The 16,339-nt window shown below is 33.7% G+C and overlaps 1 protein-coding gene across 2 annotated transcripts in view; it reads left to right on the forward strand.

Moving 5' to 3' along the window:
• Positions 1–15,693, forward strand: part of LOC148308860 (uncharacterized) — a 29,106-nt gene extending 13,413 nt beyond the window's left edge. Inside the window, exons 5-9 of one of the 2 annotated variants that reach the window (XM_088260996.1) lie at positions 3,721–3,914; positions 5,717–6,655; positions 9,439–9,712; positions 10,537–10,680; positions 15,200–15,693. In XM_088260996.1, coding sequence (XP_088117122.1) covers positions 3,721–3,914; positions 5,717–6,655; positions 9,439–9,712; positions 10,537–10,657 — 1,528 coding nt within the window. In that variant the 3' untranslated portion in view covers positions 10,658–10,680; positions 15,200–15,693. Of the gene's footprint in view, positions 1–3,720; positions 3,915–5,716; positions 6,656–9,438; positions 9,713–10,536 lie in introns of both variants that reach the window. The other variant, XM_088260995.1, reaches the window with a different exon arrangement.
• The last annotated feature ends 646 nt before the right edge of the window (positions 15,694–16,339 follow it).

Consider the following 16,339-nt stretch of genomic DNA (forward strand, 5'->3'; position numbering starts at 1 on the left):
TCACACTAAGTATTGCAAAAACTAAAATCGCTTTCTATGTAAATCTAAGTAGGCACTAAGTATTTTATGATTGCCTAATAATTATTAAAATCATGTATTATGTTCTGCCAATAATGCAGTCTTAACACTCAATATTTTCAATATATTGGTTTTCTACTTTTCAATATAATAAAATAAGAATATTTACAATGAAATAGTAGCAAGTCTCGGAGAATTCGATGAGTTGGCAGTATGCATATACCAATAAACTTAATGCAAAGGGTTAAAACATTGTTTGTTCAGTCAGTAAAACGTGCAACTAGCCGATAAATGATTTAACCTGTCTGGGAGTGTGGCCGTACATAGTCCTACAAACAAAACTTTCCTCAAAGGAGTATATGCGTACATGAACACTGACAACTAAAGCCCGGTGATATTTATTTCTAAAATGGCACTTGTACTGCCATCTGTGGTCGTGTTCAAACACTAAAACCAAACTTATTATTAATATTCTGTTTTACTTGCGACATCTCGCATCGTATTGCTCATCTCTTTACCAGGAGCACAGATCTTGCAGGAGATGCCAGATCAAACACACAAGTATGTACCGATACACGTATACAATGTGTATTGGTGTGAGTATGCTACCAGTTAGGTCCCAGCCAGTAGCTACCCTTAGAGTAAATACTTTTCTCCTCCGTAGTTTGTGATATTTTATTGACTGTTTTCCTTTTGATAAAGATGATTGACTTTCCTTTCTGCTTTTGTAGTATCCTGCACGCCGCCACTGTTTGCACTACTAAATGACTCTTTTACTTGGTTGTAAGTTTATTTAGATTTTATTATTTTTTATTTTATTATTTCTTTGTAATATTTGAAATTAAAATTATCTAATATCAAAGGCCATAAGTTGACAGCATGAAGCCATATTTTTTTTTTATAAAATGACCACGCATATCTGTGTGTATGAGGTCAATAATTATAAATCGAAAATGTCAAATAATGAGCAGAACCAGTAGAGAACCAGAACCAATACAGTGGAACCTCTCATGATGAGCATAATTCGTTCTGGAATCTTACTCATTTAAACATTTGTTATGCAAAACATTTTTTGTTTTGACTGGTGCGGCTCACAAGTTAATGTCGTGAAAAGGCAACTTTCTCTGTAACTTATATGAAATGTCACTCGTTAACCGGATCCACGCGGCTCGCATAACCGTATGTGTTTTAATAAAACATGCCCCATACGCGGCTGACATAACCGTATGTGTTTTTACTTTGCTCCAAGTTTCGAAACTCAGTTCAACTTGGAGGGATTTTTTCATGGTGTGGAACTTTGGATAAAATAATACGTCAATCCTTGGCCTTATGACATCTGTTGAAATATCTGACTAATAATTTGTAACATCACAAGGATAAATAAAATAACAGATCCCTGATTTTTCTTGCGGTCGGTAATTAGTCCGCGCCATAATCATGCCCTATATCTGTCTCACTCTCGACGCTACGCATCGCCAGCGGGTAAGAGTGACACACGATGCGTGCTTTGATTTATTTATGTTACGATCTTATTTGTTTATATTACGATATATTTCAAGAATAATGTGACACGAGTGTATTATAGAGTACCAAAAAGGCACAATGAATCCCATTGAACATTTTTGTTTAGGAAAATAAATCGTTTCTTAACTAAATACATGATAAAAGTAATCATTTTAAAAACGGCGAAATACCTCTGCGTACGGGCGTCTCTCAGGAACAAAGTTGACGCGGTTAAAAGGTTAAGAGAGCAACATTTTCACTTTTTTTTTTCTCGTTATGAGAGGTGCTCATTATGAGAGGTTCCACTGTAACGATTTTAAGTTTTGTACTGACATTTCTTGGTGTAACTGCATTTTATATAATAAAACATTAGCTGTATTGGTTTTCCACTTTTATTTTATTTGACCGGTGACCAGGTTTCATCGTTACCGATATCGTTAGACCAGTCTGATGATGTCAGTTATGACAAAACCTTCACTGTGAAAAAGACTATATAATTGTTGTTTTATTATATAACTGAGCTGCCGAATTGTTTTATTGTATAACTCGGCTACTGTTCTGGAGGTCCCGGGTTCGATTCCCAGGGGGGTTCAAATAAATATAAGTGATTTTTTCACTGTAATATTTATTCAATATTACCCTGGACTGGTACTTGAAGCGGAGGGCTGATCACCTTTCCTTCATGTGTAAACGATCAAGATAACACTGCGTTATATGACGCAGTGCCCTATGCACCATTTGGGTGCGGATAAGGGTTTTATATTTTATATTATATTTATTATATAAATAACTATTTATTGAAAATTTTCTTTGTCAATTTTTGGAAAGTAAACATATGCTTTTGAATTTTTACAGACAACAGATTTTTAGAATTAGTGGTATTTAAGAGGACAATTTTAAATTAATAATGGATAGATATTACTACAAAGGCATAAGAAAAAAAAAACAATAAAAAAAAACGAATGGTGAAAGGTTTTTAATTTATGACCTTTGATGTACAGTAAAAGCTTGCTAATTCAAAATTGAATGAACCAAAATTCAAAAAACATTTGAAATCTTTAATTAGATTTTTTTTAAAAAAAATTAATTCCAACATACACAGTAATTTTCCTTTTTTTAAAGACTTAAATATTTTTTTTTATTAAATAATTTTGTATTATTAAAAGTAAAATCATTAGAAGGGAACAGATTTTGGAAATATTTTTCACATTATGGCAATATTTAGATTTTTCTAATGAGCTTATGTGGAGCGTATGAGTGAAGAAAGAACGGTTAAACAAATTTATGAGGCGAATGTAGTTGGAAAAAGAAGCAGAGGACGACCGAGGAAAACTTGGCACAATCAGGTATGTCAAATACTTGAAAGCGGCCGGGTCAGGAGTCGTAATAATCGTCGGGTATGTATGAGGAGATGCATGAATGTAGAAGAGGCAAAGAATGTTTGCAAGGACAGAGTGGTGTGGCGTTCGATTCTCTCTGCCTACCCCTGCGGGGAAGCGGCGTGATGGTTAGTTAGTTAGTTTTTTTTTTTCTAATGAGCTTTTACTGTACTGCTTACATTATTAGTTTATTATGTTGTTTATAATTTTTTTTCCTGTATTATTAGTTTAGTTTACTTTATTTTAATGCAACTATACATACATATGAACGGTATAAATTATTTGTCAGATTAATCTATAAAAGTAATAAAAATGATATTAGTTTGTTCTCCGAAAAATATCCATTGACTGCTATAAAATTTTGAAACAATGTTGCATTTAAATACGCACATATATTTATAAACCTGTGATAGGTAAAAAATGCTTTTTTTGAAGAAAAAAAAAATGCAATACTAATCATCGCTCATGTACAGCATGCTTCATGATAGATGCTTGAAAATCGTATTCCCACAAGCATTGCGAAATGAAACATAATATTGTGTGCTTTCTCTTTTCTTTGTTTGCCATTTAACCAGACTGAGTCATAGCAAAGAATATAGCTAATGAATAACGAATGGCTGAGTACAGCTAATGAATAACAACATTAAATAACGCACAATGTGCAATTAAACTAAATTAAGTTTAAAAAAAAGGTGTTTAAAAATTTAACAAATCAAAATGCTATCCATATTGAGTTGTCTCTGCTTCATAAGTTGAAGAATTTGAAAGTTGAAAGTTTTCTATTACATGGGGCACTATTTTTACTGTGCGACTTGTCTAGGCCGTATTTTGAGGAGAAGGCCCGCTACAACGCGCTGCTGGACTCGCAGAAGACGCGCATCCAGGAGCTGGAGCGCGAGGTCAGCGCTGCCAAGCTGAGCTACGGTCAGGCCCTGCGGAACCTCGAGCGGATATCCGACGAGATACACCGACTCAGGAGCAAGTGCCCGCAGCACCACGCGGACAACGGAAAAGGTAAGAGCAACTGAAAAACATTAATTTAAGTTTTACTTGGTAAATACACTATTTCTTGGTGTAATGCATGGGTGGCCAACCCGCGGCTGCGGTCATGTATGACGAATATATTTTTAAACCAGTGATATAAATGTGATACACTGTTTGATACATCAACAAAATTTATGCGCTCATGCAGTATCATCTATGAGCCGAGTCATGCATGTTGTTATAAAATCGGTGAACCATATTCGTTCGCGCACTCTTCAGCATTGTCAATTTAAGGCAATCTCGAAAAATCTCGAAAACCAGTTAAAGTGTACAATTTCAACTATTAAAATAGATTTAGAAAAATTAAGCCAACAAAAATAAATTAAAATCCCGCTCTGAGTGGCCATTGATAAATGGGTTTTATTTCAAATAAAATTGGTTGGTAATATTGTTTGATTTATGTGTCCTAATTAATATTTTTGATTCTTGAAATTTTTGAAAATGTTCATTACTATACAGATAATTTTTTTGATGGTTCAATGTTTGTATTCGTTCTCAAATCTGATTGTAGTAATGTTTTTTTTTACAACTACCCTGATTGTACTTTCTGATTACCTCTGCGTTCAAATTATTTATAATACTTACAAAAAATCAATAAGTATGACATTCGTTGTTATAATTTTTTCTAATGTCCGTATGCGGTCCTTGGGAAAATTTTAGGTTATCGATGCGGCCCGGGGTGCAAATTGGGTTGGCTAGGCCTGGTCTAATGCATCAAAACACGTGTCACAATAGATTTTAAGAAATGGTGGTATTTACCAAGTAAAACAAATAATTAAAAATGGATAGATTTTACCACAAAGTGACTGCAAATCAATCAACGAAATTGAAAATCATTAAATCATTATCTTTAGACCACGGACCTTGTTTAAATGTATCTTAACATATTGTTTGCGGGAAACACTTAAAAGCGTCTTTACATTGATAGAGAGCGGGAGACGCTTATAAGCGTTCTATTCGCTTTGTTTTAGTAGAGCGTGAGAAATGCCAAAAAACATTTTACAGATGGGAATTGGGTTTGCTATTACTTGTGAGAAGTATACTGAGAGTCCGGCAGCGGACTGTCCGAGTAAAATTAGGGTCGGGTTGATGACCGAAACCGCCCGACAACAATGAGTTAATGCGGAACTATCGTAAAATGTACGAAGATAAGAAAAACTCATATTTTCCCAAAAAAGATTTCTAAAAACCTTTAAAAATAAGTGCAACATGAGAAAAGTATATAAAATACAAACATAAAATTTCGAAAAGAACAAGGATACATACTAGTTGTCATTACATTATTTGCATGTGTTGCCTCGGTGCTCCCCACAGATTGAATGTTCGTCATAAATTTTATGAATGTTTCAAATCTAGGGTTACAAAATTAATATAACTCCTCAGTAGACAAACCCAAGATATATTTATAGATATATACTTAATCTTTGGATTTTTACTTTCTTTATTGATTTTGTCCGCCTCCGTAGTGTAATGGTCAGCACGCTCGGCTACCGTTCTGGAGGTTCCGGGTTCGATTCCCAAGGGGGGTAAAATAAATATTAGTGATTTTTTCACTGTAATATTTATTCAATATTACCCTGGACTGGTACCTGAAGCGGAGGGCTGATCACCTTTCCTTCATGTATAAACGATCAAGATAACACTGCGTTTATATGACACAGTGCCCTATGCACCATTTGGGTGCAGATAAGGGTTTTATATATATATTATTATTGATTTCTCAACTGATTTTTTGTAAATATTTTTGATTTAAATAATACTTTTTATTACAGATTCAGTTAAACCAAGCGGACAGACAGTAACATCGCCAGACAGCGTCAAGGGAGCTAACGGAATAAAAGAAACGACATCCGGCGATGCTTCCCCGGATATGAAGAAGGATCATCTCTCCAAGGCGGAATCCATTCGGGAGTGGATCAAACAAAACGGGTCCGCCAAAGCAGTCAGCGTACACGAAGAAGATACCGTCAACGCGAGCGGAGAATTCAAGAGACAAAACTCTGAAAAACTAGCCGTTGTCAGGCCGAAGAGCTTGCCGCAAGATTTCAGCGACAAATACAGCGACATCCTGACGCCTTTCCAACAGAACGCGCCGTCTAAAATGTCACTCTCGACGCAGAACAAGGGCAGCGCCAGTACTCCGTCGACCGTCAGCAAAAATGGCCCAGAATCCGATAACTGGATCGAGATCAATCTAGAGTACTCTAGTCCTGAGGAGATCAGCTTTGAAAAATGTTCAAACTTCTCCAGTTTGGAGTGTTACAGACAGATACCTTACGAAAGAATGCCCGGCGAAGAAGATAACAAAGATCTGACGACTTCCAAGCAAGTTTCCCCGTTGGAAAATGAAGAAATCGTGCCCAATTCAAGCGCAAAGACGGTCGAATTTGTTGAAAACGCCGTCGAAAATCGACAGATTCCCAATTCTAAAGTCAGCGCTGATTCTCCTAGGCGGATCATCAGGAACCGATTGGTCGCTCAGAAGTCTCTGCCCGCCAACTCCATCCTCCCCAATGCGGAGGCCAACGAACAAGGTCAGGCGGACAAGAATGGGGCGCCTCTCAAGTCCAAGTTGAGGCCTGACATCGCCACCTGGATCAGCAGATCTTCGGCCAAGGATGATGAGATGCAGCTGAGCCCGTCGCGGAGGCAGAGCTTCGATGTCTTGCTGAACGATACGGGGGAGAAGATGAAAGAGATATTAAATCAAGGTAGGTTTATTTTATAATTTATATTATTCTCAATATTATTAATATTTAAAGCATTTACTTTGTGGTTAGTCATTTTTACTTTTTTTTTTCTACAAAAATGTTAATAAAATTGGTATATATATATATATATATATATATATATATATATATATATATATATAATTATAATATACTATATATATATATATATATATATATATATATATATATATATATATATATATATATATATATATATATATATATATATATATATATATATATATATATATATATATATATATATATATATATATATATATATATATATATAGTATATTATAATTTATATTTGAAGCAATAACTCTGTGATTTTCCATTTTATAACTAAAATATAACTTTGTTTTAAAATCACTATAATTATTTTATTATAACATAATTATAATATCTACCGGTTTCGAAACCGTTTCTTTTTCAAGACTGCTTAACCTTTTAACCGCGTTCACTTTGTTCCTGAGAGACGCCCGTGCGCGGCGGTATTTTGCCGTTTTTTAAATGATTACTTTTATCATGTATTTAGCTAAGAAACAATTTATTTTCCTAAACAAAAACGTTCAATGGGATTCATTGTGCCTTTTTGGTACTGTATAATACACTCGTGTCACATTATTCTTGAAATATATCGTAATATAAACAAATAAGATCGTAACATAAATAAATCAAAGCACGCATCGTGTGTCACTCTTACCCACTGGCGATGCGTAGCGTCGAGAGTGAGACAGATATAGGGTATGATTATGGCGCGAACTAATTACCGACCGCAAGAAAAATCAGGGACCTGTTCTTTTATTTATCCTTGTGATGTTACAAATTATTAGTCAGATATTTCAACAGATGTCATAAGGCCAAGGATTGACGTATTATTTTATCCAAAGTTCCACACCATGAAAAAATCCCTCCGAGCTGAACTGAGGTTCGAAACTTGGAGCAAAGTAAAAACACATACGGTTATGTCAGCCGCGTACAGGGAATGTTTTGTGAACACACATACGGTTATGCGAGCCGCGTGGATCCGGTTAATACTAATAATATAAAATAATAAAAGAAGCGGTTAGCTTGGAAACCAGTAGACATTATAATTAAGTTATAATAAAATATTTCTAGTGATTTTAAAATAAAGTTAAATTTTAATTATGGGTTTATTTTAATCGGAATGATTAAGATCTCCTACTTTAGTCTCAATCCTGTGGATTGGTTTGTAGCAACAGATGACACCTGCTTCGCTACTCCAGTCTATTTTGCGAATCAACTATTTTAGATCAAGATAGGAAAAATGAAATTACTTATTAAGTTTTATTAGAATAATTAAAGAAAACACTTTGTTTTTTACCACTTGAGTTTAATTATAGACTACATGTTTCAGAAGCTAAACTTCCATCATTCAGGTCTGTATAATAACTAAAATATAAAATATAAAATTGTTCTATAAATAAGGATAGGGGGAAAGTAAGGGGAAGGGGTTAGTCAAGGAACGGAGTTTGAAAACAAAGGAAAAATTGAAAGCAATGGCGAAGAATTTTGAAACAATATATTATTTAATAAATTATTATTAGAATTCAGGTTTTTTTGTATTTCTAAATTTTCAAGATAATTCATAATTTGGCCTTTATATGGAACAAGGTGTAATAATTTTAATTTATGGGAGTGAAATGAGTGATTAGTATCTATTATATGATTTGCAAATTCCGAAAAATAATTACTAACAAGACCGTTTTGATGTTCTTTAATTCTAATCTTTAAATTTCTCGCAGTTTGGCCAATATATTTTCTATCACAATCTCCACACGAAATTTCATAAACACCACTTTTTTGTAATAAATCAATTTTAGATTTTGAGTTATCGAGGATTTTATGTAAATTATTATTTGTATAATATGCAGGTTGGATATGGGAGGGTAAGATTTTCGAAATATTTTTAGTTATTGAACCCGTATATAAAATTTTTCGCCAAGATTTATTTTTTATTGAATCATTATTAGGTGCTGAATATATGTATTTTTTGGTAAAATTATTTTTAATTTTATTTTTTAACATTTTATCTATTAGCGCGCTATTATACCCGTTGTTTTTTGCTATTAGTTTAATTGTGTTTAATTCACGATTATAATTTGAGTTACTGAGGGGGATATTAATTAGTCTATTTAATAATGAATGGAAACTGGCCATTTTATGTGAATTTTTTTATGTAGTCTATAATCAAACTCAAGTGGTAAAAAACGAAGTGTTTTCTTTAATTATTGTAACATGTCTTACCACAAAGTTAATGCCGAAACAATAAATAAAATAAGTTTTATTAGTATTAAAAATATGTAAAAATTTACTCGTAGTGAAGTTTCCAAAGTGGTAAGTAATTTTTGTTGACAAAAAGCAAAAGCAGTTGATAAAACCCAAAGTATAAATTAATTAAAAACATAGTTTTTTGCCAATTATCTTCAAGATAAAAAAAGTCACTCTCCCCGTAATTTTATTTTGAACTACGGGCAAAATACATATTTTGTTTTTTTTTAAATTTTGATACTTGTACTTTTGTACAGGTATATGAAAAAACCAAGGAACTAGAATTCGAGAATACTTTTTAAATAATAGCAAAAAACTACTACTACCCCCTTATCCACATCCAATGGTGTATAGGGCACTGCATCAAATAGACTCATCGAGTACATGATTTAGCCGACTAAATTGCCTTTTCATGACAACAGAATGTCAGACAACTCTATATTAGAATTATCAAATTTTAATTGCAGGTTTCATGATGTTCCACATATCCTCTCTCACGGACCGCCGCAACTCGGAGCCGCGCGGCCCCCTGACGGACAAGCTGTCCCCCACGGCGCCGGGGGCCGAGGCCGGCCTGCCGGAGGGGCCCATGCGGGGCGCTAGCGCCCGCGGGGTCGCCCGCAAGATGCCCTCGCCGCTGGACAAGACCCTGTCCTACCTGAACGTGTGCAACGAGAACGGCGTCTCCGGGACGGGGGGCAACTCGGACGACCAGGGCTCGGACTCCGACAGCCTGGCGAGGTGTGTATTATTTGGAATTTCGCCATCGGAAATATAATGAGCCTTTTCTGTTTATTTATTGTATTGGGTCATCCTATACGTTTTTTTTTTCTTCTTTTTTTAAAATTGTATTGCAGAAATGCAAACAATTCATATAATATAATTACAAGTATAACAAAAATATATAGTATTAATTCAAAAAAGATCCCACAAAGGCATGGCAAATTTTAGTAGTGTGATTGTCAATCATGGGTAGAATTGGTGAATGTTACACATCGCTCACTCCTTTCAAGAACGTCATAAATAAAAAATCAACGATTTTCAGTTGTGCATGTTTTCGGAATGTTCAGAAAATGTACTATATCCCAGCAAAAGTGTCATATTTTAAACTTAATATTTACCAGCTACAAGGCAGAAAGTGTTGTTTTTGCATTTTGAAGAAAATGTATTGTTTTATTATTTTTTTAAATATATTAAATATTTTTCAAATGGAGAAATAACCTTCTGGTTTTACCTAAAAAGATCTGTTGCAAAGTAAAAAGTTCAGTAAGCGGCTTGATATTTATTTCTAATATATTGTATTATATTTTTAAACTTAAAAAACGTTCTCCTGAAAAATCAAGTTTTTTGATTTATGACGTTCTTAAAAGGAATGAGCGACATGTGTAAAGTGATCACTTAACCAGTCTATGTATGATAGGTTGTAAGCCCTGGATAAGTCCAGACTTTCATAACCTTCTTTATCTATGTGGAGATATCAAAAAATGTAAAAAAAAATATAAATAAAAAGTATTTGGACACACTCAAAATGTTGTAAATATTAATATTGCCTATTTTTCCTCTAGCGTGGAGATGCTGACAGATGACCAGATCCACTCCCTCATGTTGGATAACCATCTAGAGGCCGTGTGCCAACAGTTCCTGGGTCCCGCTACTAACGGGAAAGCGGAAGAGACCATCGGTTGAATCAACACAAACACCATCTATTAGTAATGTACATATATTTGTAGTATAAGATATATTTTAAGCAATAAATTTGTGATTTTCCATTTTATAATTAAAATATAACTTTGTTTTAAAATCACTTAATTATAATATCTATTAATATTAATACTAATTAATCAGTCTTGAAAAAGAAGCGGTTAGCTTCGAAACCAGTAGATATTATAATTAAATTATAATAAAATATTAAAAGTGATTTTAAAACAAAGTTATATTTTAATTATATATTTGCAAGTTCAACCGCATCCAAATGCTCTATAAAGACAAGCCAATTAGTTTTGACCAGCCAAATATTAGCTCGAGGATATTATCACAAATGTTAATCGCAATAACTTGTAATTAACTCTTTATAAAACTGCATTGCGAAAACGCAAACTTACGAACAAGTCCATTTGAAATCTCAATAATTTTTTAAAATTATTTTATCAATGGATTCGGCAGTCAATTGTGGTAATATCTATCTATTTTTAAAGCAAATATGTGCGCGCCGTAAACAATGTGTTAACACAATTCAGATAGGTATTTTTTTACACCTGCGGACTGCTGGCAACGGAATTTGATAATTATGTACAAATAGTTAAGACCTTAAGAGATTAGTTTATAATATTCATATAAAAACATTGGATAATTCCTTCTCTTCTGCCTTTGAAATGAGGCCGGCGCAGAAGGTAAAAATACCCTTCCCGTCCTTAAAGATCAATCGACCCAACGGGATTTTTACCTTTCCTGTCCGAAGGGTGTTGACACATTGTTGTCAAGCGGTTTGTTCATCGACCCAGATCCTTATTAGTATATTAATTAAGGTTGTATACTAATCACAAGTAAATGCAAACCCAATTCCCATCCGTACAATGTTTTTTGGCGTCTCTCGCGCTCTATCAAATGTAAGCAAATGGAATGTTTATAAGTGTCTCCCGCTCTCTACCAACAATAATTAAAAGACGCTTTCAAGCGTTTCTCGCAAACAATATGTTGATATTATTATAATTTTTGTGTATAAATGAACATTAATTATCGTCATTTTTACTGTCACTATGTTCTTATGCTAAGTAATGATGATAAGTTCTGTACAAAGAGTTCAAGACAAACCAGCTTCTACTGCCAGACGTTGTATTGTAAAACTTCTTAATGTATTTCAGTGAATGTAAATAATTTCAAATACTTGAAAGTGGTTACGTCAGGACTCAGAATAATCGGCAAACCTTGTGGTTTGTACATTATTTAGAATATAATATTTAATTTAACCTCTTGTTTCTACGCTGTATTTACCTTTTACTTTGCCCTATAATACAATACTTAATGCTTTGTATTTCTCTCTTTTAAAATGGCCAAAGTACTCTAGCTTTCTTTTCTTTATAGAGTCTATAACTTCTCTCCCTTTTTCCGTGCGTCCCAAAGCATCTTTGTTTGAAACTCTCTCAACCCATGATATTTTGAGCATTCTTCTATATCACCACATTTTGAATGTTGCAATTTCCTTTGTGGTAGCTTCCGCGAGAGTCCATAGTTGGCTTTCGGCGCCATAGAAAAACACTTAATTTGTAGTATCAATTTTCAAGTACAAATTGAGATTAAAGTGTCTATAGCAATGGTTCTTAACCTGGGTTCGATTGAACCCCTGGGGTTCGGTGAGTCAGCCTCCCGGGTTCGGCAGAGGCCAAACACACACCCGACTTGTACAATATTATGAAAAATGATACGACGCATGACATATTAATTTATCTAAAAGATCTAGTATATTATTTGACAGGAATATATCAAATATCATGAAAAATGATACAACGTATGATATATTCTTTTATCCAATAGAAATAGTATATTATTTGAAAGGAATATATAAATCTAGCAATATTTTTTTCCAATTAAGGGTTCGGTGAACGCATATGAAACTGGGAGGGTTCGGTACCTCCAACACGGTTAAGAACCACTGGTCTATAGTATGTGTAAAAAATGTATGTATTGTTATAATACAGTGATGCCTTGCGTAACAAACTCTGGGTACAACAAACTTTCTGTTGGCCCATTTTGCAACTCACACAACGGACTATATCGTAGTAAAGAGCTGACAACTGAACAGCTCCAAGCGCTTCTTGTCCAGCAACATGATGAAGATCAAAGGGAAGCTTCATCTGACAACGAGGAGGAGCAATGAAATCAACCAAACTCAACTGCTGCCACCGAGGACATCCTGCTCAAATGGGGAGAGGTTCGGGAGTTTAGTTTAGCAACACACTATCCAAACTCGGCTGAGGGCTACAGCATTAACCACCTCTACAATGACACTCTAGCCCGTTATTTCCGGCAGATGTTGGACAGGAGGAAGAAACAGACCACCTTGGAAAAGTTCTCAGCAGCCAAGAAGCAAAGGATGGCACAAGAGAATTTGACCCTGCAAGCCTCAGTAGACTCTTCTAAATCTGAGTCTGACTGAAAAATTAAACCGACAGGTATTGAACAAGCTTGCCTGAGACTGTTGTTACAATACCATATTTTATGCTACAGAACAAATTAAATTTTTAATGCGCATTTCACACAATGAACTTACTTCTGGAAAGAATTACGGGTGTTTTTTACGCCTGCAAACAGCTGACAACGAGATTTGATAATTGTTTAAAATAGTTAAAACCTTAACAATGATTGGTACATAATAGTTGTAAAAAAAAAAACATTAAAATAATCTCTTCTTTTCTGACTTTGAAATGAGGCCAGAATGAATGAGGTGCAGAAGGTAAAAATACCCTTCACATCCTTAAGCATCAATCGACCCAACGGGTAGAAATACCTTTCCCGTCCTTAGTGTGTTAAGTACATATGTTATGCGAGGCATCACTGTATAGTTAAATTAGATATTCAATTTTATATTTTTTATTTAAAAAAAAACCTGTAACCTTTCTGATATTATTATCGACCACAATGAGTTGTGCATATCATCTAAATTTAGAATGAATTATCATTGGAATATGTTAACGCTTTCACTGTTATACGCATGTACCTACTAAAATATTATTTTTATACAAAAAAGTGTATACATTATTGTCTAAGAAAATTATACAAATGGTTTCTTCTTTATGTCAATGACATCAATGTGAGGAGGTTTTATGGGAATTGTAAATGTGAGATCTGGAAAAAGATTCTGGTTTGACAAAATAAACTAATAAGACTCCTTATTTCTTGATTTCAAACTGAACAATTAAAATGTTTACTTTGAAGCAAACTAAATATGAACATATAAGGAAACAACCTGCAGCGTCGACAGTGTCTGTTTTCTATTAAGGCCTCATAAAGAGAGAGATCTGCTCTAAAGTGGCCCAGTCAAGCATCCAGAGTTGCCAGTAAGAAATAAAATATATCGTTTTGATCAAAATGAAGAATATCTCATCTTTAGCAGGTAGGTGCCGACATGTTTTATTTCTTACTGGCAACTCTAAGATGATGTATTCTTTTTTTTTAATATCTCGTCTTTCTTCTTAGTATACCGCTCCAAGCTGAAGCTTGGAGCGGAACCTTCAGGTTGGCAACCATTTTATTTAATTTTTACTTGTCTGCAGCCGCTCTAAACAGCGACTCAGTGTCTTAGATCTACTCTCTCAATTTGTCAAGCCAGGTTATACGTCTTCTTCCTATGCTGCGTTTACCTCCCACTTTGCCTTGTAATATTATACTTTGTACTTCTCTCCCCTCATAAAATGGCTAAAGAATATTTCTACATGGAAAAAGAGCAATAATTCTATTAAGGTGTCTTGTCTATGACTTTTTAGAATCCGTAGGTTATTTATATATTTCATTCTGTTCATTGGAAAAGATCTCGTGTTGACAATACGATTCGTATAAGGAATATGTGATATTACATTGGATTTGACAGAGAAAATAGAATTTTTATTCAAGTCTCGCATAAGCAGGGATGACAGTTAGTGAATTGGATAGATACTAAGTAGCCTGTATAGTTTCAGCAAAAAAATGTGCTTTTCAGCGACCTTGGGATGTGAAAGAGTGTTAGTGATACTTGGATACAAAGTGAGTTATGTATGTGATTTTAATCACATTTTTTAAAATATGTAATAAGCTTCCATTTTGGACAAATATACACTGCATAATATTAAATTTATTGTTTCGGCATCTATTTTGTGGTAAGACGTGATGAAATTTAAAAGAAAACACTTGTTTGTTTACCACTTGAGCTATATTTATTTTATTTTAAATCACTAGTTTTGGAAACTATGCTTCCATCTTCATGTCTAAATAAAAACTTATGTTTATATTTGGTTATTATGAAGATGGAAGCGTAGTTTCCGAAACTAGTCGTTAAAATAAAATAAATACAACTCATTCAATTATTTTGAACCCTTATCCGCACCCCGATGGTGCATAGGGCACTGCATCATATAAACGCAGTGTTATCTTGATCGTTAACACACGAAGGAAAGGTGATCAGCCCTCCGCTTCTGGCACCAGTCCAGGGTAATATTGAATAAATATTGGATTGAAAGAATCACTTTTATTTATTAGACCCCCCTCTGGGAATCGAACCCGGGACCTCAAGAACGGTAGCCGAGCGTGCTGACCATTACACTTCGGAGGTGGACAAGTAAATAAATATAACTCAAGTGGTAAAAAACACGTGTTTTCTTTTAAATTTTAAATTTATTATATTTTTTTGCGGCTGATCAAAATTTTAACTGTTAGATTATATAAATATGTTTTTATCGATATGAAAGTGTTATTTCAAATCTTCTATTTATCATAAAGAATTTTAAATGTAGATTAGGTATTTTTTTTAGAAATCAATGCGTCGCAATGCAATAATAATAAATATATCACTAGCTAGTAAAATATAGCATTATTAAATTAGATGTGTTACGATAATTGTAAAAAATACTATTTGAATATTAGTAGGCACAAACTATCATAAATACAAATATATTATTTATTGTTCCGGCATTAACTTTGTGGTAAGACATGTTGCAATGATTAAAGAAAACACCTGTTTTTTACCACTTGAGTTTTATTATAGACTACATGTTTCAGAAGTTAAACTTCCATCATTCAGGTCTGTATGTTATTATACAGACCTGAATGATGGAAGTTTAACTTCTGAAACATGTAGTCTATAATAAAACTCAAGTGGTAAAAAACAAGTGTTTTCTTTAATCATTAATACAAATATATGTAAATTGTATATACTTATATATATCGTAGTCACACAGGAGAAAGTGACCAAGTGCATTTTTTTTACAAAAGCGTGATCATTGACTATTTGACATCTTACTAGTTTAATATTGCCCTGAAAAAATCGCAAAGGATCTTAAATTTGGAAGTATAATATATTGACTTGGTAAAAATGACTAACTGCATTGATGTTTATTTTGTTGCCAAGCAAAAGTGACTTAAATGGCCCTCCTGAATATTTTACGTTTTGTTAGTTGGTCACTTTCTCCTGTACGACTACAATATTATTACTCAATATTATTATCACTCAAAATGTGGTAAATAAAACATAAATTAAGAATGATTTTCAGTTGCTCTTAAAACTAAAAATGTCTAGAAATTGACATATTTATGTGTTTTTTTTCGTTAATTTAATTTTTTACTTAATTTAATTCAAGAAATAATATTTTTACTGTCCACGACACTGGTTTCATCTCTTAT

Source organism: Brachycentrus maculatus, unplaced genomic scaffold, assembly GCF_059751285.1.
Source record: "Brachycentrus maculatus isolate JH-2025_06_01 unplaced genomic scaffold, ASM5975128v1 h1tg000145l, whole genome shotgun sequence".
NCBI classification, from domain to species: domain Eukaryota; kingdom Metazoa; phylum Arthropoda; class Insecta; order Trichoptera; family Brachycentridae; genus Brachycentrus; species Brachycentrus maculatus.